At 38.8% G+C, this 27,560-nt stretch overlaps 1 protein-coding gene across 1 annotated transcript; it reads right to left on the bottom strand.

The window, feature by feature from the left end:
* Window positions 1-14,343: 14,343 nt before the first annotated feature.
* On the bottom strand, window positions 14,344-20,496 carry LOC6574369 (centrosomal and chromosomal factor). Its single transcript, XM_032733735.2, is given in 4 exon segments — window positions 14,344-18,643; window positions 18,683-19,063; window positions 19,065-19,109; window positions 19,142-20,496. Coding segments are annotated over 4 exon segments (1,620 nt in total). The 5' UTR covers window positions 19,451-20,496; the 3' UTR covers window positions 14,344-17,758.
* Between the last annotated feature and the right edge of the window lie 7,064 nt (window positions 20,497-27,560).

Genomic DNA, 27,560 nt, shown 5'->3' with positions numbered 1-27,560 from the left:
GGTATCATAAATGACTATATAATTCATATATATATATATTTATATCATATGATATTTCTATACAAAAAACGAAGAAAAAAAACAGGTCAATCAACAATTCGCAGCTGTCTAAAGAACATGAGCTCAATTCCACTTGTTGTCTAGGCCCGGCCCACGATTTTGCTATCAATCGAATCGAATAGAATTGAATCGAATCGAGTTGAAACGGTTCGTGACGTGAGCTTTCGGTCAATCTACGAGTTCCCGATGACACGTAGGCATTTCCACTTGAGCAGCTATCAGCGTCATAAATCCTCCAAGTAAATCCACTTGAGATCGAAAGGCAAGCCGTGGTAGAGCGGAGAGGGGAGGAGAGAGGGAGAGGCATAAACAAATGAATTGCGAGGCTTACGAAAGTGAACGATAAGACAGCAAAGAGGGGGGAGACGGCGGGGCTCTAAGACTTAATCACACTTGAGCGCAATTGACCGATATTACGAGCTGCCGCTCACCTGATAGACGCTGCCTGATTATTCTGCTTTAATCAGTAATTAATTAAGATACTTTGCATTAGATAATTTAGACAGGCGGCCAACGGGTTTTTCGAATTATACATATACTTATGCGACTGTGTATTTAAATTGTGCCACAATTTACGAGCCGACTTAATTGTATTTGCTTGTCAAACGTCAAATGCAGCGATTTTAGCTTTAGCAACAGACTTCGACTTTGTCTCCGACTTCGACTTCGCCTTCGAGTTCGAGTTCGACTTTGACTTCGAGCTCGACTTTTGGGGGCAATCCCCCACGGACACAGACATACATAAAAGATAATGATAGTGAAATTATTTATAGCTATGCGGGGCCTACACATTAGTCACGACAGATCGAGTGACGCCCATAAACAGACTCGCAACGGCTGTAGGCCAAGGGGCGGCGGGGCTACAGCATAAATACATGCGCACTTGAATACTCTGACTACATATATAATCGCAGCTTTTGCGAAAATCAAAATAAGAAAACAAACCGCACATCTGTACAAAATATATATATTTAATATATAACATTTGGATTAGCGGCATTTTGGCTTATCTTATCAGACAGCACGAGGCTTCCAGCAGCGCATTAATGGCTAACTATACACTGCTCGAAATCCGCTCAAGCATGCATAAAGTCTCGATAAGATATATAGTTTGAGATGTTGTAAACATATACATTAAAAATATTTCATTAATATTAAATATACTCTTTACAATTATCTCCCATGCTACTAAAGTATTTTGTGCAGTGTAGTTTTGCATTCCATTTCATGTTGATACACATTCGCTTTCTATTTTGCCAGTGTATCGCTCGCATTGTAAACAAGAACAATTCGCTCGATTTATGATCACAATATTTCTTCATTGCTTTTAATTAGCTGGAAATTTCGAATATAAACGCTTATAGACCGAGAGATCTTAATCTGCATGCAGGCATGCATGTCGCTGCAATCGGTTTCATTGATACTCATATCAGATATGACATATCGAGCGATATGCAGTCCCTAGAAACAAGCCCAGGCCCAGACCCAGAGCCGGGGCCCAAGTTCCAGGTTCCAGCGCGTCGGCAACTCGATACCCAAATCAGCTGCCTTTGTGCCTAATCACCCGGGCGCCTTTGATGTGGCCGTCACAGTCGCCGCGGGCTTTGCCTTGGGTTAATTGCGGCCAGCTCATTGGGTGGCAAATCAATTAAAAAAATATATGGCTACAAGTATTATGTGTTTTGTATTTTGTATTTTGTACCTTGTATGTAAAGAGAGTAAAGCATGCTCAGAATGATTTGGCATTAGCTTTGAACGCTTTGAGCAAGCTGACGAGACCTTCGTGTGCGCTTTTATCTGGCAACGCCAAGCCAATGCAGTTAGTCGCGCCGTGTCGTTCCGAGTCGCGCCCCACTATAGCAAGGAACTTCACACCTAAACGCATTAATTTGCATTAATTTTTAATGCTAAATACCCGCAGGGCACACGAGAGAAAATATGAGGGAGAGAGAGAGAGAGACAACGAATTGCTCACACACTTTAGAGAGGAACTGAAGATAAGTTTCAATGCTAAAGAGTTACTATCAGAAACTCATTTCACTCTTAGAGAGAATTGTTTTCAAGTCTTTTAGAGATTTTATAGAAGATATAAAATTTACTTAAAGCTATTGCATATAATACAATACCATTTGAGAGCAATTTAATGAGTATTCAAAACAGATAAGAATTATGCAAATTTTACGAATTTAGAATGAGTTCAAAGCAAAAACATTGAATTTTTATATTTCAAAAGAATTTTATGTAGATTTGAATCAAATTCATGAAGGATCTTCATAGAACTTATGCATATTAATTATATAAAATATATTTGCATATACGAGTATACACTCGACACGTTCCTATTTTAATTGTGAATGATTTATAAAATGCTATAAAATATATAATATATGCTAGCAAAGTAATTTTATGTAGATTTCAATGAAATTCCACAAGCATATTTATAAAACTTATTCATTTTATGACTATGCATAACAGTTTATTGGAAATTGGAAATTTGGAATTCAGAAATGATTTCTAGATAATTCAAAACATATTCAGCGTACTCTGAATGAACGATATACAGTTGTTAGAATTGGATGTTAGAATGGAATTCTACAGAAATCTCTAGATAGATCTCTTTATAGGCGATGCACTATTTAGTTTTTGGTAACCTAGGAATTTGATATAGACTTCATTCCAGTTTTGTAAAAATCGTTTAAAATGAATATATTTTTAGAAATATACGTCATATACTCATACTCGTAAAAACATCTACATTTAATGTAAGCTTGAATCAAATACTATTAAAACTCAATAAAGACTTAAATCTTTATTTACATATATTCAATGCTAAAAACAAGTTCTTAATAATCTCTTAAGCTATATTCGACATACCAAAGTATATATGTAAGTATATAAGACATTTATGGCTGGCACATCTTTATAGCAGACCACATTAAACTGTTTTATTAATGGTTATGATCATGATTATGAGTATGAATAGATTAAAATACCAGACAAGAGGTTTATCGAGCAGAGTATTACGCAGTTTAGGACGGGGCTAACTGATTTCAAATCAGCTGCAATATAAATTATACCAGAAATTATAAAACATTTTTGATATTCAAATTTGAAAATGAATTCGAAGTGGAAGTGAGCTGAATGCTGAGTGGGTAGGCTTTCAACGCGAGAGGCAGACAGACAGACAGACGAGCAGAAGACAGAGATGAGAAAAAACGTAATTAAAACAAACGTTTGGTCTGTCTAATTAACATAACAAAGCCGCAGTTGAGTCAGTCAGCCAGACGGTCGGACGGTCGGACGGACGGACGGCAGACAGGCATACAGATGGAGCTGATTCATTTGGGCTTTAGATCTGCGCAGGAAGAAAAAAGGTCGCGCACGATGATTAGACTCGAACAGTTTTCGCGCTTTGCATGGCGATGTTTTTTGTATGTAGATTTTCTTTTTATGCCTCGCATGCGTAATTTGATTACCAGCCCCGAATCCCTCGGCACTCTCAAGCCTCATGTCCGATGGGCGGAAATTGCAATTAGTTTGCTAGAAAAATGCCATAAATTAGATTATCCAACAGAAATAAGGCGCAAGTTTGACGCGATTATCGCTTCGTCTTGTAGCTCCATTGCCAGCCGCCCTCCCCGTCTACCCTCCAGCAGTTCCACTTCAAGTTCCAAGTTTCGAGCCCAAAACCCATTTCCAATCTCCACGTAACTGTAGCAGCAAATAGCTTGAACAATGAGGCCATAATTTAAGGCATTTTGCTCGAAATCAGCCCCAGTTCCAGGCACAGTCCCAGGCAGAGTCCCAAGCCCAGACCTGGTCCAGGCCTGGCCAGACACAGTTCAAGTCGCGCACAGCGAACAATTCAAAAGGTTTTTTTGGGAATTTAATAAATTATTTATGTACTCGCTTAATTCCTTTTTTGCGCATTCATTATTGTTATTATTATTTTTAAATATACTACTATAATATATTATACATATATGTATTTGTGATTTCCACGATTCATTAGAGCATTATTGTTGTGCCTCTAATCGATTTATATATGTATGTATGTACATACTTTTGAAATTATTTTGGTATTGTGTTTTGTTGTTGTTTTTATGTATTGCTGCGAAACGAGTTCCTCTCTAAGTAGGGTCTGTTGGAGGCCTTTCAAAGAACACAAAACAAAAGTTAAGTTTTTTATTATTTTGTATTTTTTTGTGCGTGGCGATAAAGCAAACAATAAAGTTGCCATCTAAAGCATTCATAATTTAATTATATAGCCCCTACACACACACACACACACAGCTGCCCAGAATTCTATAGAAAAGATCTGAGCGTTAATTTTGTGTAATAATAAGTTGAATGCCTTCTCGCAATACTTAATTTAAAATGCCATTTAGAGCTCTATTGAATAGAGCCAAGCAACAATTAAAGACAACTATATAAAACAAAGTTGTGCCCGAGTTACTCATAAAAGTAAGAGTTTACTCGATACTCTATACAGAAAGAAGAAGAAGAAGCAGAGAGGTCACAAGCAGAGAGATAAATGTAAATGAATACTTTCCTATCATGCACATGAGATCTTGCTAAAATTTGAGCTCCACACTCGAGCCATATCTGGAATGAAATTCGTGAGCTCTTGTCACATTTTGCACTCGTGATATAGTTGTATATATACATATATATTAAATATATTTGTGTATTTCTGTTTACAGTAATGGGCGGTCATATCACACAAGCTGTCCCCATATCATTTCCATGGGCATTCTTTGTATCGTATCGCCGTCACGTCAGCTACCCCAGAGCTTGATTCCACGTGCTTTTACAATCAGCGCTAACCGCAAAACACTTCACGCTTTCGAGATTTCAAAATTTCTGTAAATATTTATAAACTCATTCATGGGCAACAAGCTGCATATGTATGTGTGTGCTAATTTCGGAGCTGATATCGAAGTTGTTCCAAATCATTAGACGTTTCTTATTAAATCAGCATGAATGTTATTCGTATGAATATTAAATATTATTAAAAGAGAAAGATGTATGATATAAGCATATCAATTGCAAGTACAGATCTTATATAGATGACCAAAGAAGAGATACTTTCTTTAGTGTATTTAGAAACTGAAGTACTCAAGGAATGGAAAATATATAGAAGTATAGATAGATTTTACATATTTGAAGAATGATATACATTTAAGAGTGTTTCCATTTTAATTAAGAACCAAACTGGTGTCCCTCTCTCCCCCTTCAATTATTAATAAAACTATAGTTTGCCTACTTAATAATACAAAAATAAACAAATTAAATTGGCAATTTTAATAATTCAAATATTTTAGGCAGAACATTATTTACTACCAGAAGCTCTAAGCATTGATATTTTATTTTTAGACTAAGATAAAGTGAGCTCGACTCTTGCTTATTTAGGACTAGCGCTAATAAAGCAAGCTGACTCAAGATTTTGATTACTTCACAACGAGCAATAAACTAATGTATGCATTTGAAGATTAAAGAATTTCATTCCCATTTATGAGATTGCCATAACACATTTCAAGTGGTCTTTCGCTTAATTTAAGTAGTACTAAACTTTATATTATTCGAAGAGTGTGTGATTCGAAAGGAGCATGTTTTGTTGACCACCTACGTCACAATCAACTTATTGTTATCGCTCTAAATAGCAAAGTCAAATAAGAACAACAAATCGTGAATGTCAACAACAACAGACAACAAGAGACAAGCGACAACAGCAACAACAACAACATGAACAAAGACAACGCACATACGTGCGAAATTTGTTGATTTCGTGAAAGTCACAAACTGGCATTCAAATATTTGTATACACATGACAGCGACGACGACGACGACGATGACGACGACGTCGATGCTTCGGGGCAACGCTGTAAATAACAAAATAATAAAATTCACAAAATTATATGCGAAGCTTAAAAGGCCCACAAAATGAAATGAAATGAAATGAAATGGATTGAGTCGACGGGCGAGGCGCGACGCATTTCAAATTAACTATAAAAATTCCTTCATCAAGTGCAACAACAACAACAGCAACAACATTAAGATATCAAGCAATCATCGCGTAATATTTGTTCATTGCAAAATCAATTAACAATTTCAGGCAAATTGATATTATTGAGTTCTCGCAAAAACCAGAAAGCCAGAAAGCCAAAGCCAAAGGCAGAGCCATGCAACGCTTGCGATTCCGAAACCGATTCGAATTTCAATTTCAATTCGATACGCCAAGCACTTTAAGTATATATGTATATGTATATGTATATGTATGTGCGGCATATGTAACTCACGATTTCTTAGCGGCATGTGGAAGCAATCACGCAAATCCATAAACATATTCCACAATTTAAATGCAACAAATTTCAGAGCAAATAATAAAATCGTCCGAGCTGCTGCCGGCGCATAGCCAGAGCAACAGCTCGAATGGGTACACCAACAGCAACAGCAACAACATCGACTGTTAATAATAGCTAAAATGATTTTAATTAAGTGCAAATGCCAGATTAACGATTACAAGAAAAACACGTTCCATTAAAACAAAACGCCATGAACAGCTGAACGTACGATTTGGCATTCGCATTTGGCTCCATTCCGTTTCGACTTTGCTCGCAAACTGTGACTTTTCCGTCAATCACAATCACAGTCACAGTCACAGTCGCAGTCACAGTCACAGTCGCAGTCACAGTTACAGTCCCATTCACACTCGTCACAATCACCGTCATCACCGTAATGTCTAATGCCAACTAAGATTCGTGTCGCTTGACGTCAGTCAATTAGATTTCTACACAAGTTAAAAAAAAAAAAGACTCTGATTATGTCATGGCATCAGAGATTATGAAAAAATTAGTTCTAGTTATTACACTCGAAGAAAATATTAAGCAGAAGTCGAATAAAGTAGGCTAGAAACAAAATTTCTTATATGTATGTAAAACTTTACCTTGAAAGTATATTAAATTGAAAAAATTTAGATCTAAATGGTATTCCCGAGCTGCTACGAAAATCTGAAAAATAACATAAAAATTAAAACCAACAATAGTTTTTTGTTTATTGAAGTTTGGAACCCACATGAGAGAGATTGTACTTTAATTAAGAAAAGTTGCGCTTGTTTTATACCTAACGTTTCTTAAGAACTTTTTCTTTAATATAAAAATCTCTTTAGATTTAATAGCTTTTATTCTCATTCCATTTGTTTCAAGGCTCAAATACTTTGAATTTGCAAAGCAAAGAGATTTCCTTCAAAGATGCTTTGAGTGTTCATTGACAACGTTAAGAGGAATACGCTCTAAGAGTGATTAATATCGCTTACTTACTTTTGGAGGCATATTAGATAAAAACCCCATTCAAGATTAAATTCACTGCTGAGAAACAAAAACAAGAAAGCCTTTGATGAACTTTGGTTTGCTGAGCATTAATTGTTAAGCCGAAACAGGCAGCTGGTCTTGAGTTGGCCCGGCTTAAAGGAAATCTTAATTAACGCATAAACAATTTACGCTCATCTCGTTACGTTTGCCTGGGCTACATTCATCAGTATCTATAGAGGTAGCTGTGGCTGTATCTGTATCTGAATCTGTTGCTGTGACTATCTGCGACTGTATTTGTCTAGCTGCTGGGCTCTCTGCGAGTGCGGCCATCACCTTTTGTGGTCATTAAAGCGCCTTAATTTTCATTTTGTGTCTGCCTGCAAGGGCCACTCGCCAGTTGCCAGAGAAGAAGAAGTCATTCATAAATGATTAACGTGCCTCCGCGGACAGCTAACCAGTCGTCGGTAACCTTCACACAGGCAATGCCAAACGAGGGCAGTTGCCGGTTGCCAGTTACCGAGCTGACAGTTGCCAGTCCGGCAGTGCTGCATTGACGGAGACTTTTCCCCATTTCCCATTTGCCGCTTTATCTGCACGATTATCAAAATACAAGGAAAAAACTTAATGCCAGGCCATAAAAAAGACAACAACTACAACAATAACAACAAAAGCATATACAAACATAAAAATGATATTTGTGCCCACATGAGTTTAGTTTTTTGTTTTTATTTCGATTGCTCATACTCACTGTGCAGAGTGAAGAGCTGTCTATGGATGCGATCTGTTTAAGAGCCTAAGCAAAGTTCACTCAACGTTGGGCAATTTAGCTTATGCTAACGATATACCTATATTTGGTTATCTACTCGATTAGCTCTACAGCACAAGTTATTGGCCATAGATCATGTTTCCCAGTAATTACGAATTGTTTACAGGGTATCTGCTATGCACATACATATGCTGAAAGTTAAAAAAAAAAACTTATAAAATATTACAATGTAAATTATTCATCTTCAAAGAATTCTTCTCCTCTGCTTTTCACTAAAAATCGATAAATATCGATATTTGGTTCTTTTATTTACAGTTACACATTAGCATTGCCTCCCCTTCAGTCATATTCTAGGGTATCTGCTAGTTGTACATACTCAAGCTCCCTTATTTCATGTGAGTGCGCACTTCATTTTTTTTTTCTTTTCGAATATATTTTGTGACGCTCGGTAATTACGCTGAAAACTCATTTGACGGCTCGCACTGTCACAATGTGTGTAATAAATCTTTTAATATGTATAGACATATGTATATAGATATATGTAGGTATGTATACATATAATTTGGTGCCGGCGCAACGGCCAACGCACAGGCCAAATTGTATCTCATAGATACGTGCTGTCCGTCCGTCCGTCCGTCCGTCCGACTATCTCTGTGTGTACTTTGTATTTTATGTCTTCAGTGTGCAGTGCAGCTTAGCTGGGGATTGGTTCGGTTCAGATCGGAACTCATCTTATTTCATTCCATTTTATATGCCGTGCCTTCTCCGTCCGTCCGTCCCTCTATCTGTTTGCCTGTTTTAAAGCTGGCCGCAGGCAGCAGTCGCTGGCAGGGCTATTAAGAGTGCAACACGCGACTGCGCCTAGCCCTACAATCATTACTCATCTGGGATTTGAGTGCGGCTAACGGACGGGACGGGCAAAGGCTGCTGTTGCAGCCATGCACCATGTTGCACGCCGCACGCTGCACGCTGCATGCCGCATTGTCAATGGAAGGAACAAACAAACAATGAGCGAACAACGTGCACAAAAACTAAGTAACTGCGAGTGAGATGCGGCCTGCTCGATAGCTCGGCTAGCAGGGGGGCAGATACAAGATACAAACTACAAGCTACAAGATACATTTGAGGCGCATCTCTTTGTGTGTGTGTGTGTGTGTGTGTGTGTGTGTGTGTGGCACAATTTATGGCTTCCCACACACAGATATTGAGACCGTGTGTGACTAGAATATGACAAGTCGTAAATGTCGCACAAATGCTCACTCATTTGCAGCATCTGCAAGATACATAGATACATCGACTCACTGCTCGCTGCTCGCTGCTCGCATAAAATCAATAAACAAAACGAGCTTTGAATAACATATCGCTCAATAAACATAAATTATAATTTATTAAACCTTTGCCACGTTCTCCTCCCATCATTTCCATTCCCATTCCCATTCTCATTTCCATTTTCAATTTGGTTTCAACAAATTGAATTCGATTCATTTGTTTATTTTCGTAGCTCTGTATCTTCGCCATGGGACTCCCTGCCAGGTCTATAGCTTGCTTAGCTACAAATTTCAGTCTATCACGGAAAATATAAAAAAATAAAAATAAAATAAGATCTTCAATGTGAAATGAAAATTAAAAGCGAATGATATACTATTTACGTGTTGATTTTTGATGTTTGCTCATTAAAAGACGCGCCGGGCAACTATTTTAAATATTTTAATTATTCGCATATTCAAATGTTTATAACATTTTTTCAGCTGCGTGGGCGATGCAGCGACACGGCGCGACGACGGCAGCGGCAGAGGCAGCAGCAGCGTCGTTCGCTGAGGTAATTTTAAAGCATTTTTAATTGCTGCCCGAGTCTGTTAATCGCTGCCAGACCAGCTGACGTCTGAATTTTGTTTGTTATTTTTCTTTTCTTTGAGGCTATTACGAATGGCACTGGGTCTAGCACAGAGACCGGGGTTAGTTCTAGCTAAAACTCAAGCTGATAGCCTCTTGGCAGCGACTTCAACCTTCACAACTTGCAACATCATTTGGAAAAATATGAAACGGGCACAACACGAGCGTGTGTGTGTGTGTGTGTGTGCGTGTGTCCGAGTCATGTGGCGTTTTAGAGATGATTGTGAAAACACTACACTGCATCGAGCATACAATGAAAGACAGAATGAGATAGATAGAGGAAAGGGGAGGGTAAATGGCAGCCCACATTTACTACGAACTGCAAAGACGACAGCGTCAACCATTTGAAACATGAGCCTCGTGAGTGCTGATAATACTCGAATAGACACACATACACACATACATACAGAGAGACATATATTTATACATACAGCACGACTGAGTGTGAGTGACAGAGGGGGAGGGGGGACTCGCTAGTAACAGGGCTGGCAGAGCAGAAGCCATCGAGCCATGTACAATGCCAAATAACAATGCGCTGATATTACATTTCATTGTCCATTATTCATCATCCATCAATTATGTTATGACTGTTAATGTAAATGAGACCTCAAAAACAGGCGCAAGCCTAATCTCCATCTGAAAGTTCTAACTCCGGTATTTTGTAATTGGGAATGAATCATACTTCAATTCTGAATTCAATTTGAATAATAATAAAAACTCTTAATGAAATATATCTGAGATAAGCTATCTGGAGATTGCAAAAATTAAAAATGAATTTTCAGGCAAAACAAATTTTTAGAGTGGACCTTACCAGAAATATTGTAGTATATATTTTCTCCATTAATATCTCAATTTCTCTTCTGCTATACTCCCCCCTCCCTCCATTTTAAGAAAAAGAAAAGTTTGCATTTCATTTTTGTTTGCTCAAATTAATTATTTATTAATTTGCTTATCGTGTTTTCCTTTTATATTATTGTTTTCTTCAAGGTTTTCTTATGCATGCGGCCCAATATATTTATTAATCATATCGAATAATATACTATATTGAATTCAGTTGATAATATGCTACAAATCAGATGGTTTATACAATAATCATATCCTCATATATATATATTTATATGTATATTATAATATATATATGTCCTGGCATTAGTTAGGGTTTTCAGTTGGATAATTTACATAAATCGATTGACCTGACAGCTAATCCATATATATTTATAGGTATACAATTATTAAATGCTATATATCTATATATATATATATATATATATATATCTGTTATGTATATAAATTCATGTACAATAGTTAAGCAGCTAAGATTTGAAAGGAAAACCCAAATGCTCGTTTGGAAACTTGGAGTGCATAATCAATCATTGAATAAAACTACTATCACATTTAAATAGATGTATCTATGTATATCTATATATGCATATATTTATAAATATGATATTTGAAAACTATAGAAACTAAATATGTATATTATTATTGATGAATACACGCAAAGCAGATGTGAAAACTTGTCGCAAATTGTTATTTAATTCAATATTTTTTGTTAGTTTTTTTTTTATTTTTTTTTGTTTTCTTTCAGCTTTGGCAATTCTTCAGCTCTCCCTCTAGCTCTCCCACTCAATCCGCTCGGCGCCCTCTCTATATGAAATTCCATTTTAAATTTAGCATATTTTCTATTTTTATTTTCATATACGTACATATATAAACAATAAAAAAAAAATGGAAATTAATGCATATTTAAACATTAATTTTTGTTCACAGCAGAAATTTATAATAATATTTTTTTCATATGCATATGTATATATATTTAATTTTTAATTTTTTTTTTTTTTCATATCTTTTGTTTCTGTTTTATTATTTTTTTTTTAACATATTTTGCATTTTGACGCTCAATAGGTTTTCGTTAGTTCAGCGCTTAAATTTTTTTTTTTTTGTGTTTGCTTCATAAGTTATCGGGGCTCTCACCTCTGACCGCTGGCCATACATATACATATATATATATATATATATTCATATTCATATACTATAATTTGTTGATGGCCTAGTTAGTTTAGGTATATGCTTTGTTTCATGCTCTCTCTATGGAGTGTTTTTAGGGTATTTTTCTTATGACTGTCTGCATAGGCGTAGTTGGTTTCTTGTCTAATTACTATATAGTTAGTTGCATTATATCGTCATCTCTATAGATATATTTATATATATATAATATGGTATATACTCTTGTTGTTGTTGTTGCTGGTGTTGTTGTTGTTGTAAGTCACAATATGGTTGGCTAATTTATATGTAGATTATCATATATGCATATGTGTATGTTACGTTAGTGTTTAATGTTAGTTCCATAACTGCTTTTAAATGTTGATACGTAAATGAAAAACCCAAAAACAAAAACAAATATCATAACATATAATTTATTTAATTTGCGTGCGCGGCTTCGTTAAGTATAGATCATGTACTATAGATATACATAAATGTATATGTGTATTGTATTGTTTTCTTAATTGCTGCTTTTCAAATATGATGTGCTCATATGCTACATATACTCTATATACACATACATATATGTTGAGAATATATATTATATATACATATATATATATCCTTCTCTGTAACTGTATTTGTAGTATACCCCAACTGCACTTAATGCTTTTGAATTTTTTATTTTTATTTTTTTGTAATTTTTTTTTTTTTTTTTTTTTTTGTATTTTGTTAGTATTTGAGTTTTTCTCTAGCTAGTTTTACACTTTTTATATTTATTTGTAACTATTCGCTTGTTGCTCAGTGTAAAGTTTTTAGTTCAACTTTTAATCGTAGGCCTTTGCGACCTTCCCTCTCCCTCACACTCTCCTTAGCTTGGGCAGTTTAAGTGTTTTGACTTTGGCTGAGCTGCTCGCTAAGTATGAATAATATATATTTTTTCTGTTTTTTTTTTTTACGACTTTTGGGCCAGCCAAAAGTGCAGCTCTACATAATTAATTTTGATTTGTGTGTGTGTTTTTTTTTATTAAATATTTTCAGGGTCTCTCAGCTCAAGCTAAATGTCGCAATTTGAGGTTAATTGGGTATTTCGAAATTCAATTAAATTTTGCATTGGGTGGCTCAATTTCTAAAGAAATAAAATAAAATACATAAATTAATACGAACTCATATTTGATCGCAGCTCTGACTCATGCATATGTGAAAATCCGATTATAAAACACCAAATCAAAGTCAAATTTCTATTTTTTTGTCTTTATTTTTATAGCATTTCTGGGCTTGACCGCAAATTTATGGCCGAGCTGTGCTTGGCTCATCCTAATGCCTTAATTTAGACTTTATTTTTAATTAATAATGCATTTTATTTTTTGTTAATTTATTTAAAGCCGCCTAAATTGCTCTGCCGCATTTCCACCTGCACAGTCACGCATACAAATTATGCTAATTAGTTACAGCAACTAACGATTCGCCTTTTTCTCTCTTCTCATTTTTTCTCGCTTTTTATACAATTTAATTAAGCTTATTAAAACTGTCACTAACTAAAACACAAAAAAAAAAGTTAAAAAAATAAATACAAATTCGTTTGGCATAAATACATATTTAATTGTAAATGCGGTACTTAATTTACAACTTTAATTAATACTGAAAAGCTTTTCGAAAAAGTTTGCTGTCATTAACGAAAAACCCGAAAGGGCGACAAAAAACATAAATAAAGATAAATTATTTATGTATTTGTATATATGAAAAACGATTATAAATTTCAGGGAAACACGCATAGAAAATTTATGTATTTAAAACTGAAATTTAAATATGCATATTTACGAAGTGCTTTAATTAACTCACAAATCGGATCTTAGTCTGACCCCAAATTCATCCACTTGCAAGAGTGCGAAAAAATACGAAAAATGAATGAATGAATGGCACAAAAAAAAAAACAAAAACAACACACAAACTGGTTGCCCATGCGTCGGCGTCTCGTCGCGCTTACACGCTCAGTCACACGCTCGCTACATCTATGTCTGTCTCTGTTGCTCTGCTCATAAACTTGGGCTTTATGACCAGCCTCAATGCGACGCGGCATCCCTGTAATGCTCATGCTAACCCGACCCGCATTCGTCACCTGCTGCACCCACACACACACACATGAGCAAACGTACTCCCGCACACATTCACAGACACCGTTTGTTAGACAGCTTCCTCTGTCGACGTCGTTGTCCGTCTTTGCTTTTCATTTTGCGCTCTACTTCAGTTTTTATCGCATTTTTGTTGTTGTTGGCGGCGCTTGCTCTGCGTGCCTCTGTGTATATATACATATGTGTGTGTGACTTTATATTTGTTTTTTTTTTTGCTGGACTTTGTTTAATGCGCTTTGCGTCATTTCATTTTGAACAATTTTCGTGCGTTTTTACTGTTTGCATTTTTCAGCTTATATTTAAAAATAGCTAATCATCTCTGTGCATGTGTGACTGTGTGTGTGTGCTTAATTTGATTTTGTATGCGCGCTTTGGGTGCCGTTTTATTTGCGTGGTTTTGTTTTTATATTTGCTTTTTTTTGTATTTCATTTTTTCGCCTTTTATGTGTTTTTGGCTGGACCATTATTGAGTGTATTTATCTCTGTTGATGACTTTTAAATGGCACCTGCCTTGCTTTGACTATGGGCTAGGGGCTGGTGGGAGATACCGTAATAAATGCAAACGCAAAACCAAATAAGCCCACATATTAATTAGCATGTAAATACAGAAGAAAGCTGAAAGAAACAAATTTCTGCCTATACGAACTATTCATTCACTGATTAATTACCAAAAAAGAAAAAGACCCTGGGGCTACGTAGTCACACACAGGTGCTGAGCTCATTTCTATATTAATAAAAATACAATAACTGAAAATAAAAATAATAAAAGTGAACACTTGAATCCTCGAGTGCTACACTTGAGAAACATGCCCATTATCTTTGAAGATTTGCCTTAAAAATACAAACAACAGTCCACTGGAAAGTGCAGCTTTTGTTTGATTCCAATTTAGCTAAAGCTCAAGCACCTTCACACACACATGCACTAAGTAACATGCATGCACCCATAGAATATGATGACAACGACCTCGCACTGAATGAAAGAGACTGCAAGCGAGGAACAGAGAGGCAATAGATGGGAAAGACACAGACAACAGTGGGCAGCAGCTGATATTTTGCCCAATTTCAATGGATTTCACTGTTTGGATATCGTAATTTGTAATGACTGTCAATTGGCATTTATGTATCTACGGCATTCTAATCTATATTCGAATTAGAAACTAATAGATTGCAATCATTTGTCAGACTAAAACAACATACAAAGTGAACATTTTTCTGCTTGTCTGTCTAATTGTTTCTCTTTTTAAACAAGATTTGATGACGCTGCTTTCTATATAGTATGCCATATAGTACACATACATACATATACATATACATATAAATACTACTATAATTGGAACTGTGGTCCACATAAGCAGTCGCGGCCAGTTCCTGTCTCAGTTTTTGTTGTTTTCTTGTCTTGTTTTGACATGAGTGCAGACTCGTTTGAATTTAGGGCAGAGACTAAAGTGAATCATGTGAATGGATTCGCTTTAACCGAGTCACAAATCAAATGGCTAAACGAGTCCACTTTTGGTCAATGGGAAACGGATGTCGTTTTCTGCTTTACGCCTCTCGCTCTCTCTCTCTCTCTTTATCTTTCTCTATATATTTCTTACTTGAGTGAAGCATTTTGTTTAATTGAATCGACAGCTGTTTTATACATACATATGTATATAAAAAAAAAATAAAAAACAGAGATGAGTAGCCCTGTTTTCATTTGGCCGGATCTCCATAAAATTCGATTTTGTAAGCAGGAAATTAGAAATTGAATATGTTGCGAAATACGTTAGGAAATTTGTCAAGCTATCAGGCAAACGAAAATATTTGAATTTAATTAAATGATATGATTTCACGGTTTATCGCACGGACAGCTGAAAATGCTCTGCATGGTCGCATAAAACTAATCTCTGTAAACATAAAGCGATCATTATTATTATGTGGGCTGTGCTCATAATTAACGACTTTGACTGCGACCTCCCTGCTTTTCAACCACTGTGCGTGCACGGCAGAGCTGGAAAGTCTTCCATCAATGACAACAATCAATCACAGCGACAGACGGCGCGAGGGATGTGGAATGCTGGATGCGGAGAGGGAAGAGGGAGTTGACACCAAAATCGAGGCATAGCATGAGGCGAGCTAGAAATCAAATTAAAGCAGCTCACACAGTGACAACAGCAAGGCGAAATAAAATAAAGTGTAGAAGAAAAAAGAAGAAGAAAAACTAGAAGACAGGCGACAAACTGTAAAATAATCCAACAAAGTACCGACGGCAAATGCCGTTACTGCGCTCTTTTGCGGCAGTCAAATCGAATGCTTAACTGCAGCCTGGTCTCTCTCGCTCTCATCATCTCTTTCTCTGTCTTTGTTACTGTCAATTGAAAACACAATTTGCTACATTTTAGTTTTAATTTGTTTTTTTTTTTCTTCGCATATTTCGCTACGAGTTACGTCGCAAAATTTGGGAATACATTTTATTTTCATTTTAATATGTTTGCACTTTGTATGTGTATGTGTGTGTGTTTTCTAGCTTCTTCTTCTTCTTCTTCTTTCATTCATTCCTTTAGTTAAGAGATTTAGCATATTTTCTTCATTTTACTTTGACTTGAGTAATAGCATGGGCTGTATTTGTTGTTGTTTATAATAATAATTAAATAAGCATATGTTTTAGTTTTTAGCATTTCATTTACTTGTTATTATTGTTGTTTTCTTGTTGTTGTTGTTGTTGGTTTACACGCATTGTGTTTAGATTTGTTGGTTTTTCCTTGTTTAATTTAAATTAAATTAGTTACTAAAATTATTTTATAACAAATATCACTACAATAGTTTGCATTTTTTTGTTTGTTTTTTCATATCTTTTCTTTTCTCTTCTTACTTGTTTGTTGTTTATCGAATTACTACAAATTACATTTTAAAAAAACAAGTAATCTTTAATTATTTTTTCTGTTTTGGGCTTTTTGGCAACAATCGTTCGCAGCTAATTTAGTTATAAATCAATAATTAAATATTTATTGACTTGTCAATTGCCTGGGCGTTAATACGAAACACTTTTCAATTTAACATTAACATTTTGTATGACAATAAAAAAAATGGCATGATTTGAACTTTAAAACAAAATTTCTTATCTTTTTCTTTTCAGTTTATCACAATTGCAATTCTGTTTTACTCTTATGTTCTCATGTTCTCAAATAGAAAGCGAAGCAAATCAGATGCCGTCGCTCACGCACACTGCACACTGCACTAAGCGAAGCTTTTTTCGGGCCTCTAAGCGTGTTGTCATACCTAAACTAATGCATAGACATAGATACACATATGCACATGCATATGCTTAGAGCACCGTTCATTTGTTTTTGCTTTTGCTCTCTCTTTTGGCTATGCACGTTTCTTTTTATTGTCATGCCATTCGTTTCGTTTACATGCTTAACACCAGGCACATTGCAAGCCCTACAGTAAAACAGGATACAGTGAAAGAATAAGAGAATAGTATAACAGGATATTCAAAAAGCGTTTTGCAGTTACTTTTCTTTTTCTTTCTTTTTCTGTTTTCTACGTCATTGACGTTTACTTGGTAAGCGTCTGTCTCAGTTATTGTTGTTGTTGCTGCTGCTGCTGTTGCTGTTATTGTTGTTGGAGGAGGATCACACGTTGTAGCAGGAGATTTGCTGCAGTTGCTGGAATGTTGGCGCTGCCGCTGCCGTCGCCGACGTCGCCGCCGTTCCGAAGGGCACAAACGAAGCCGGACCCAAGTTGGCGCCGGCCGCTGCTGCTGCGAGGGAGGCGGCCGCCGCCGCTGCTGCTGCGTAGGGATGCATGCGATGCTGCGTGCGCAGATATTGGCGGTATTTGCCACTCAGCTTGTCTGTCGACGCCGTGGGCGGCAGCCGGTGCATGGGCGTGGCCTCAGGACCGGCCTGATAATTGCTAGGAACAGTGGCCATCGGCGAGCGGTCAATGAGCAGCGCAGTCGCCGCCGCTGCCGCCGCATCCCAAGGCGCCACAGGCGGAGGCAGGCAGTGCTGCTGTTGCTGCTGCTGGTGCTTGACAGTGCTGCTGGCGTAGCTGTTGCTGTTGCCGCTGCTGCCCGACAGCAAAGCGTCCCGTTTGCCGCCGGTGTTGGCAGAGGCGGCTGCATTGCTGCTTTTTGCCGAATACAGCGACGCCGCATGCTGCAGCTGCTGATGCGTATGCGTGTGTGGGTGCGAGTGTGTGTGTGGGTGGGAGTGTGTGTGCGCGTGTGGGTGTGAGTGTGAGTGCTGCTGCTGCTGTTGCTGGTGTGGCGTCAGCGCAGCGGCCAATTGCTCCCATTGACTCGACGCCGACGTCGCTACTGCTGCTGCAGCTGCCGCTGCTGCTGCGGCGGCTGCGACTGAGTTGGCTGCTGCGTGGCTTTGGCTTTGGCTTTGACGACTTTGGTTGCGATGTTGCTGTTGTTGTTGCTGCTGTCGCAGCTGTTGTTGCTGTTGCTGCTGCTGCTGCACTGGATACAACGCCTGCTGCGACATTTGTGACATTTGCTGCTGCTGCTGTTGCTGTTGCTGCCGCAGCTGCTGCTGGTAGGCTGCCTGTCGCTGCTGCTGCTGCTGTTGTTGCTGTTGCTGCTGTTGTTGTTGCTGCTGCTGTTGCTGTTGCATTTGGGTCTTGCGCCGCGCTGCACTGCTGCTGCTGGGCGCCGACGCCACTGTTGCTGCACCGCTGCCCAAAGCCGCTGCGCTGCTCACAGCACTGCTAGCAGCACTGCGCGCGCTCGCTGTTGCCGTCGCCTGCATATTGTTGACGAACGGGCTGCGCCGCTGCGACTCCATTTTGCGAAAATAGCAGGGATGGATCATCAGCAGTGGCTCCACGCGCTGCCCGGCGGGCGGCTTTGGCTGATTCGGCAGCTCGTACTCGACGCTGCAGTCGACGTGCAACGGAATGCTGTAGTCCTTGTTGCTGCTGACTGAGCTGCTGCTGCCACTGCTGCTGCTGTTGTTGTTGCCGCTGCTGCTGCTGGCGCCGTTGCCAGCAGCTGATGCTGTGACATTGCTGCCGCGCTGGCTGCTAGCAGCAGCGACCTGTGTCCCAACTGCATGACGTCCATTGTTGCTGTTGTTGTTGTTGGCGGGTGGCTGCTGTTGTTGTTGACGTTGCTGTTGCAGCAACTGTTGTTGATGCGCCGCAACTGCAGCGTGGTACATGTGCTGTTGTTGCTGTTGATGGTGCTGTTGTTGCTGCTGTTGCTGCAGCTGTTGTTGCTGCTGCTGCTGCTGTTGCAGCGCCGCCGACATGCTGTGCGAGAGAGACGACATGGAGGACATGTCGTAATTAGCATAACACGCAGCCATCGTCATTTTATACTTGTTGGTTTTTTTGTTCAACACACACAAGATTTAAAGCTTTATTTTTGTTTATTTACGCTTTGCTTAATTTTTCAGCATTTCATTTTTTCTTCTTCTCTTTAGAGCTTTTCACTGCACTTAGATTTTGACAATTTTGTAATTTTTCTTCTTTTCTTTCTTTTGTTTTTTTGTTTGAATTGGCACTGGTAATCCAAGAAGTGAGAAATAGACAGCGTTTAACTGTAATTAAAGCTGCTGTTTATCCGAGAGTGTGTGTGTATGTGTTTGTGTGTATAAGAGGAACGTTAATCCATATGTTGCTGCTGCTGCGGTTTTATAAATATTGTTTTTTATTTGGAATTTCTTTTCGGTTTAGTTTTGTTGATGTTTTATTATTTTTTGTAGCTGTGTCGCACCCGTAATTCAATTATTTTCCGTTTATTGTATTGTTTAATCAGTCTTGTTTATTTTCGTAAACTATTTAAGCTGCAAATTGAGTTTGTGTTTTGCTTGTTTGTTTTTTGTTGTTGGTTCAGTCTTTATTTATATGCAAAAACACGCGTGCAGTTTACAGTTTTATTTATCATACGCTAACGACAGGCGGAGATATTTGCCCGAACACGTCCGTTCACGTTGAGCAGCGCAAGCGAAATGAAACGAACGCTTCAGTGTTATTAATTTCTATTTCTTTTTTTTTTTTGAGCATTCAGCGCGTAAATCGGAGAGCGGTATGCTGAATCGGCAGAGACGTGCTGAATTGAGAGAGAGATTAATAACAGCTGTTTCACGACGCAAACGTAAATGTTAAGATGTTTGTTGTTGTTTTTGCTTTAGGACTATTTTTTTTTCTTTCGACAGTCATGCACAGACACATAAGTATGTGGATGAATTTTTGTTGTCACTTTATAAAATATTTTCCTACTATTATTCAATGCTTGATGCAATTTTCAATTTACTTAAATTGAAATAAGTTTATGATATTTGTTATAAGAAACACTTCCGAGTCCTGTTCACGCAGCTGTCTGCACGCGTCAAGCTCTCTCAAGCGACTGCCTCTCGCAGCGTGGCCCTTTTTGCTGGCCAGCATTTTACCTGCTGATGGTTATAGCTGCCGCACAGCTGATTGCCGACTGGGCCGTGACGTCGGCGCGTATTCAGCACTCACTCATACACACGCTGCTTTGTTATCGTTGCTGGAAACGCTTAAGCCAATTGCATTCAGTGGCTGTAACTGAAACACATGCCGCATCACATGTTGGCTCTCACTCTGTCTCTCTTGTATGCTCTGTGCGTCTGGCTATGTGAATGTGTGTGTGTCTGTCGGCTTAAGTGTTGGTGTCGTTTACAAATTCAGCTATATAATAGCCACGGCGGCCATCTTTACAACTGCTTTCGTGTTGTGCGAGAGAGCGACGTCGCTGCCTTTTTATTTTGTAATCATATTTCTGCTGCCATTCTCGCTCTTTTGAGCGTGCGTTTTAAGTGTTGCCCTGCTTTAATTTTTATGATTTTTTTATGGCCTCAGCCTGTGCGCAGTTTCAATTTTATGCGCTGCTTTGATCATTTATATGCTATCAAACTGTTGTTTGCTGCCATTTAATAGCCCTGGCGACAAGCTCTTGAGTACACACACATATCTCAGCACGTATGGATGTATGCATGGATATGCAATGTAATTTTAATATCTGCTCATAAATACATACAAATATACACAAACGTGCATATGACCAAATATTCCATTTCGCCTTGCATTTTCTATTCCCGTCTCACTGTTCCGCTTATATTCCAAAGCTTTTGCTTTGCTACTTTACTGCAATTTGCTGTCATCTCTTACATTTTTCTATTCGCTCATTCACTCTACATTATGTACAAAGGTGCGGCATTAAAATAAAATCCCAAAAAATGAAACTAAGGCAAAAGCAAAACAACAACAATAGTCACACAGCCAAGCAACGGCAACAGCAACGGCAGCGCCAACGACAGCTGCCCTGTTACAACAAAACCAACTACATGAAATAAAATTCAAACTAAGCCACACGGAAACTGCGCAATGAGCACAAAGATTTTCAGTGCAAAAGCTGCCAACCAGCAAAAGAGATTATGCCCCTTCTCCTTCTGGCAGACACAGAAAAACGAACAAAGCATAAGAAGCGACAGCACACACCAGCTAACAGCAGTAGCAGCAGCAGCAACAACAGCAGCGGCGTCAGTAGTAGCAGCAGAACAGCAACAACAGTAACGAGCCAGCATTAAACTTAAATGTTGCAGACATTTCTGCACTAAAAACTAAGCAATTTAAGTCAGCGCCTTCCGTTCTCCCTCTTTCGCATAAGCAACACCGTCATCATCAGTATCATCGACAACAACACTAACACCAACAGCAACAATAACAACAGCTACGGCGACGTCGTAGTCGTCGTCTGCAAGCACACATACTTACTTGCATACAGACACACACACACATACACAGTAGACGATTACACACATTGTAATAAATAAGGAAGGTCGTTGCCATAGCAGCAGCCGCAGTTGGCGTCGTTGTTGTTTCTATTTTTTTATTTCTCTACTTTTTGTTGTTAGTGCGCTGCTGTTGCTGAGCGTGAGAATTCAGCACTTGAGGCTTTGTGCTCTCTCATTCGGTCTGTGTGCGTCTCTGTTACTCTCTCACTGTCTGTGTGGTTATTCAGCGCTTTTGATAACAAATCAGCTGTTTCGTGAAATACTCATACAAACACACGCAAGTCGGCAATAATTTACGAGCGCCCGAGTGCAATTCAGAAATGGGGAGGTGTGTCTGTGTCCGTGTATCAATATTATTTCGATGTGTGAGTGCGCAACTGTCTGGGTATGTGTCTGTGTGTGAAGCTTTGTGAATTTGGCGTGCCTATTGTGGTTGTTGTTGCTGTTGAAGCATATGTTTTGTTTGCGTTTCTGTTGTTGTTGTTGCTGTTTGCTGTTTACTGACTGCCTGCTTGCGTGCTCAACGCCGAGTCGGCCGCATTACAGTTGATTATGGGACTGTTGGCAAGGGCACACGGGGAGCTCCAATTTTTAAATTACCAAACTGCTCAAATTAAAGAAAATAGGTACGCGAAGACCACAAGGTAAAGAGAAACAGGAAATTGCCCAAGAAAATAAGCAATGGGTAAATTGAATCAACGGTAATTAGCTTAGGCGCTGCCGCAGAATGGACACGCACACACATACACATGATTGTCACTGCGGACGTGTTTGCGTGTAGTCTGTGTGTGTCTCAGTGAATTATGCATTTCTCTTTTTAGAAGCCTCTTAACAAAGAACAAGCACAGAGGCGTATTTTTTATTTTTTATTTTTTTTTGTACCATGAAACTATTGTGTGTTCCCGTGAATTTATAACTAGTCTTAAAATAATACCATTGTATATTTTTTAAATGAATAACAAAGGAAACCCTATACGGTTGAATATGGGACTTTTGCTCTCTCTCTCTTTCTGTCCTCTCGGTCTTTATTAAACGGCGGCCCGTCGCTCATTAAATCCAGCCCACATTTTCAGATTTCCTGCGTAGAGACGTTCTCTAATCGCGCTTTGTCATCGCCTTGATAAAAAGCTAGTTCATCATCATTGCCGCCGTCGTCGTCGTCGTCATCATCATCATCATCATCATCATCATCATCATCAATATCCATAACTTAGCTGGCTGGATGGCCGGCTGCCTTGCTGGCCTTTCTACTACATACGTTCACATCCTTAGATGAGTCCGTCGGAAACCTGTTTGCATTATTAAGTAACCGCTCAGCTCGGCTCGGCTCGACTCAGCTTAGCCGAGTTGAAAGAGCCAACCGGTTCGATCCAGGGGCTTCCTGTAATGCGCATTCTAAAGAAGAATCACACAAAGAACACAGACAAAAACAAAAAACCAAAGAGAGTGGAAAAAAAATGCATGAAACTTTCGTTTTTTATTTTCACGAGCCTCGACGATTGAGGCTGTTGTTCTTGTTCTTGTTGCTCTTGTATTTTTCTTGTTCTCTATTGCTGTCTCCCTCTCGCTCTTTGCTCTCTCGGTCTTTCGCTGTCTGCTGCTTGCCTGGGCCACGCTTGTTAATTCGAAATAAAAACAGGAAAATTTACTTTACAATCTGTGCTAAAATCGTAAATTTTTAGCTGGCACCGAGCAACGGCCAACGGCCAACGGGCAACGGGCACCGACACTCAGGGGAGCGGCTCAGACGCCGCTGTGCTCGCTCGTCCGCCCTGGGCCAGGTAAGCTAATCCGCTTGCCATGGTCATATGCCGATGACTCGCCTATTTGTTCTCAACTCTGCGCTGTTATTGCTGTCGCAGTGGTTGTTGTTGTTGTTGTTGCTGGGTTTTGTTTGCCTTTCCACGTATTCTGGGCTTGGGCTCATGCCTAGTTTCTTAGTCTGTTATCTTTTCTTATTTAATTTTTGTCGATTTTTTGTTTTTTTTTTTTTTTTTTTTGCTGCCATTGCGCCTTCTAATCTTTCCAGCAATATCATCACGCGCTCTTTAATTCCAGAGCCGTTCTCTTTTGCCGTTGCCAAGCTTTTTGGTATTCAGCGCTGCCTTTCCAACAACAGCTACAATAACTACAACAACTGCTGGGCAATTTGCCCTCTCTGTTCTTCCATTCTCTTCGCTGAGCTTAAACCGTTGATTGATGCGTTTCCCATTCGGAATTTATGCCATGGACTATTTGGGCGAGCGCTAAGCAATTCATTTTTCAAGGCGCACAAACACACACACATACGCTGATACACTAACACACACATGCGCTCCCATCCCCTCCAGCTGGGCAATCAGCAGCAGAGATCGAAGCGTGCGATACTCAGGAAACAGCGACAACAACAACAACAGCTGCAATCTTGAAGAGCTGGAAAGCGAAGCACTACTTGAGCACTCCAGTTGGAGGAGATCGCGTTCGTCTCGGACACGACGTCGAATGCATCTAAATTGCTAAATACCTTTTTATGGTTAGTGCTGTTCCACCTTTCCCCCTCCAGTTGCCAGTTGCCTGTTGACTGCTGCCTGCATCAATTTAACATTTTAAAAATGTATCTTTGTATCTTTGTGGTGTGGGCTTCGCCGAAGCAGAGTTGCCTGCCTATGTATATATGTATATATGTATATACGTATACAACTATAATGTATTGTATATACTTTAGTCCAGAGTCCGACAGCTCCTTACTGATTCATCATGGCCATTTTTGTGGACTGCTGATTGCTGGGCGCACATTGGCATCTTTTTAATAGCCCCCACAGGCCCATCGGGAATTATTCATTTTCATTGTATTCCGCATTCGGTCGCTCTCGAGTTGTAAACAATTTCAATTATTTCAGTCCTGTGTGTTTTTTTCAATATATATGTACATATATATATTTTTTATTTGCTTCAACTTATGCAACTAATTGTCAGGCATTCGAGCCATTTGGCTGCCAAAAACGAGTTCCACTCCGCACTAGGCTCAGCCCTTCCATTGGCAGCTGTCAAATGCATAATTAAACTGACCTTCGACGAGCCAATTGAAGGGACTCTCTCCCTCTCTCTCTCTTGCTCCCTTTTCTCCCTGCAAATTGCAGTTATAATACTACATAATATCAACCCGAATTTTTTATTTTTTCTACAGTTTTTTTTTTTTTGGTTTTTGTTTTATTGCAAACGCTATTAAACGAATTCCCTTGAAATACTTTTGAAAACAAACCGTTGCCTGGAATGTCGCTCGGTTACCCTTTGCTCTAATAAAAAAAAACCGACCCTGACTGACAAAAATTATAGACATAGCATAGCGTTGCTTATTTGAGGAATGTTTCCCGCTGTTGTTGTTTGTATTCGAATAATTATATAGGAAACAAAAAATGAAGATAATACGCCGCACTACTGAATGATATATTAGACTCCAGAGAGGAGCTCCTTTGATGGAACTCATAATAATACAAGCGGCAGACGAGCTGATGGCTCATCATTTAATCACCCTTTCTTTGAACAACTCTCGAGGCCGGGACACTCCCTCCCTAGAAGAAGATCAACTGCACGCACAGCTGAGGTGCGCTGAGCTGAGCTGAACTGAACTGATCTGAGCTCTGCCCGTATACCTTCTGGCTGTCATAAAGATTAAATAAAAGCCCAGACGCGTATTTTAAAAATAATTTCAAAATAATAATAGTGGCTCTGCCACGATGCCAGGCTGTATAGCTGGACAGCTGGGCAGTCGGACAACAATTGCCATAATCTTGTCTACATTTTACAACAACGTAATGTGCTGCTAGCTTAAAGAGTCCAATTAGCAAGTATTTTCCATGACTTTGTTTCACGTCGCTTGTGGACTTAGTGTTTAGCAGTTTTCGGTATCAAGAAACGGAGACTATTTAAACTTGAGATATTTCACACTTTACATTCCAGATAGTTCGAGCAAGAGATTTATTTAACTAAAGCAACTTTGTATTTGAGATACTTTACATTGTTTATTTTCTAGATTAGTCACATTTCAGATGTTATATATATACAAGGAGAATACTCTGTATTCCCTAAACTCCTATAGTATATGTCATAAATGTTAAGTATCTGTAATTCAAAACTATTTGCAGAATAAATTATCTCAAATGTAATGACTATCAAATGTTAACTAACTTTACATTTACATTTGCATCAAGAGCAGATTTATGATAGTTAAGAGATCAAAGATTTTTAGTTAAGCTGATCTGAGCTCATTTGATAAATACATATGTATGTATTTATATAAATATATATAGAAATATTATTATTTATATTATAATTAGTTTGTTAAATATTCAAATATGATTAGTAATTTTCTTTTATATTCTTTATATTCTCTAGATTCGTATTTTTGATTATGGAAAAATGTATGCAAATATATAAATAACTTAAAATTACATTTAATTATTCTATTGTTCTTCTATATTCTATTCTCCGCTACTTCTTTCTATTTGTATTTTGTTGTGCCAGCACAAAGTTCTACATTCTTGTTCTTTTTCTTTGTTCTCCTTCAATTGACACACACAACAGCACGAAGTTTGTAAGTTCGTTCAACAGACTTTGTACTGTAGCTTAGAGTTTAAGCTACTTAGTGTTCAGTTAGTTGTAACAATTTGACTGCAATTGTGAAAAGGGAACAAAAGAAGAAGAAGAAGCAGCACAAAAAGCGGGCAGCCCTCGAAAACTCGAAAACTGTCACTTGCAATGAAGATTCGTAATGAATGGGGGTATTCCTCTTTCTTTTGCCTTCTCTCTCTCTGTCTCTCTCTTTCACTCTGCATCTCTCTGGTAAATGGGGGCTTTTAGCGCTAACTGTTCTTATTTCTGGATTTTTTTTAGTGCGTTATTTAGTGGCCCTTTTGGTGGAGCGGGTGCAATATTTTATACAAATTGTTTGGCGGGCTCGCTCGTTATAAGGGTCGCACCTGCCCCGAGGGAGAAGAAGCACACATTCGCACACATACATGCTTAAGCCTTGGCACACACACACACATACACACACACACATACATATACATACACTCAGCTTAAGCACGTATCCAGGGGCTGGGGATTAAGGCTAACAGCGTTTGCATACGCTATAATTTAGCATAAATTGTGCAGGCTGTCGAGATTAATGTATCTAATGACCTGATTTGCTGATTTACAGTAATTTCCAGCTTATAGACAGGCACACACACACACATGGCCTCGCTACCTGCAGAGATACGAGCTCTTTTTTGTTTGCCAGGCATTTCCAGGAAGTGTGCACAAGATACACAAAAGATACGAACATAAATGCGACGCCAACTGCGACGCCAGCTGCGACGCCGACAGCGAGCAGCCAAGTCCAGTCCGTTCGAGGTCCAGTCCAGCGAGCTCTCTGCCAGCGAGTGGGCAAACACAAATCTTTATGGGCACTGCCCAAACACCGTCCCTGTCCCTGCCCCTACCACTGCCCCTGCCCACAGCCCTGGCCTCGTTGTCCGTCCGGACTCTCGTGCTCAACGCGCCGGCGGAAATGAATTTGCAGTCATTAATCATGCGTCCAATAGGATTTGTCCCCTCTCCTTACACTGACCCCCCAGCATCCCCGGCCCCTCCCTCTTGTTACTCTAGCACTTGGAGTTTTTTTTTTCCCATTTTTTAA

The sequence above is a fragment of the Drosophila mojavensis genome, unplaced genomic scaffold (genome assembly GCF_018153725.1).
Source record: "Drosophila mojavensis isolate 15081-1352.22 unplaced genomic scaffold, ASM1815372v1 contig_277, whole genome shotgun sequence".
Taxonomy (NCBI): domain Eukaryota; kingdom Metazoa; phylum Arthropoda; class Insecta; order Diptera; family Drosophilidae; genus Drosophila; species Drosophila mojavensis.
This window is presented reverse-complemented; position numbering and strand designations above follow the sequence as displayed.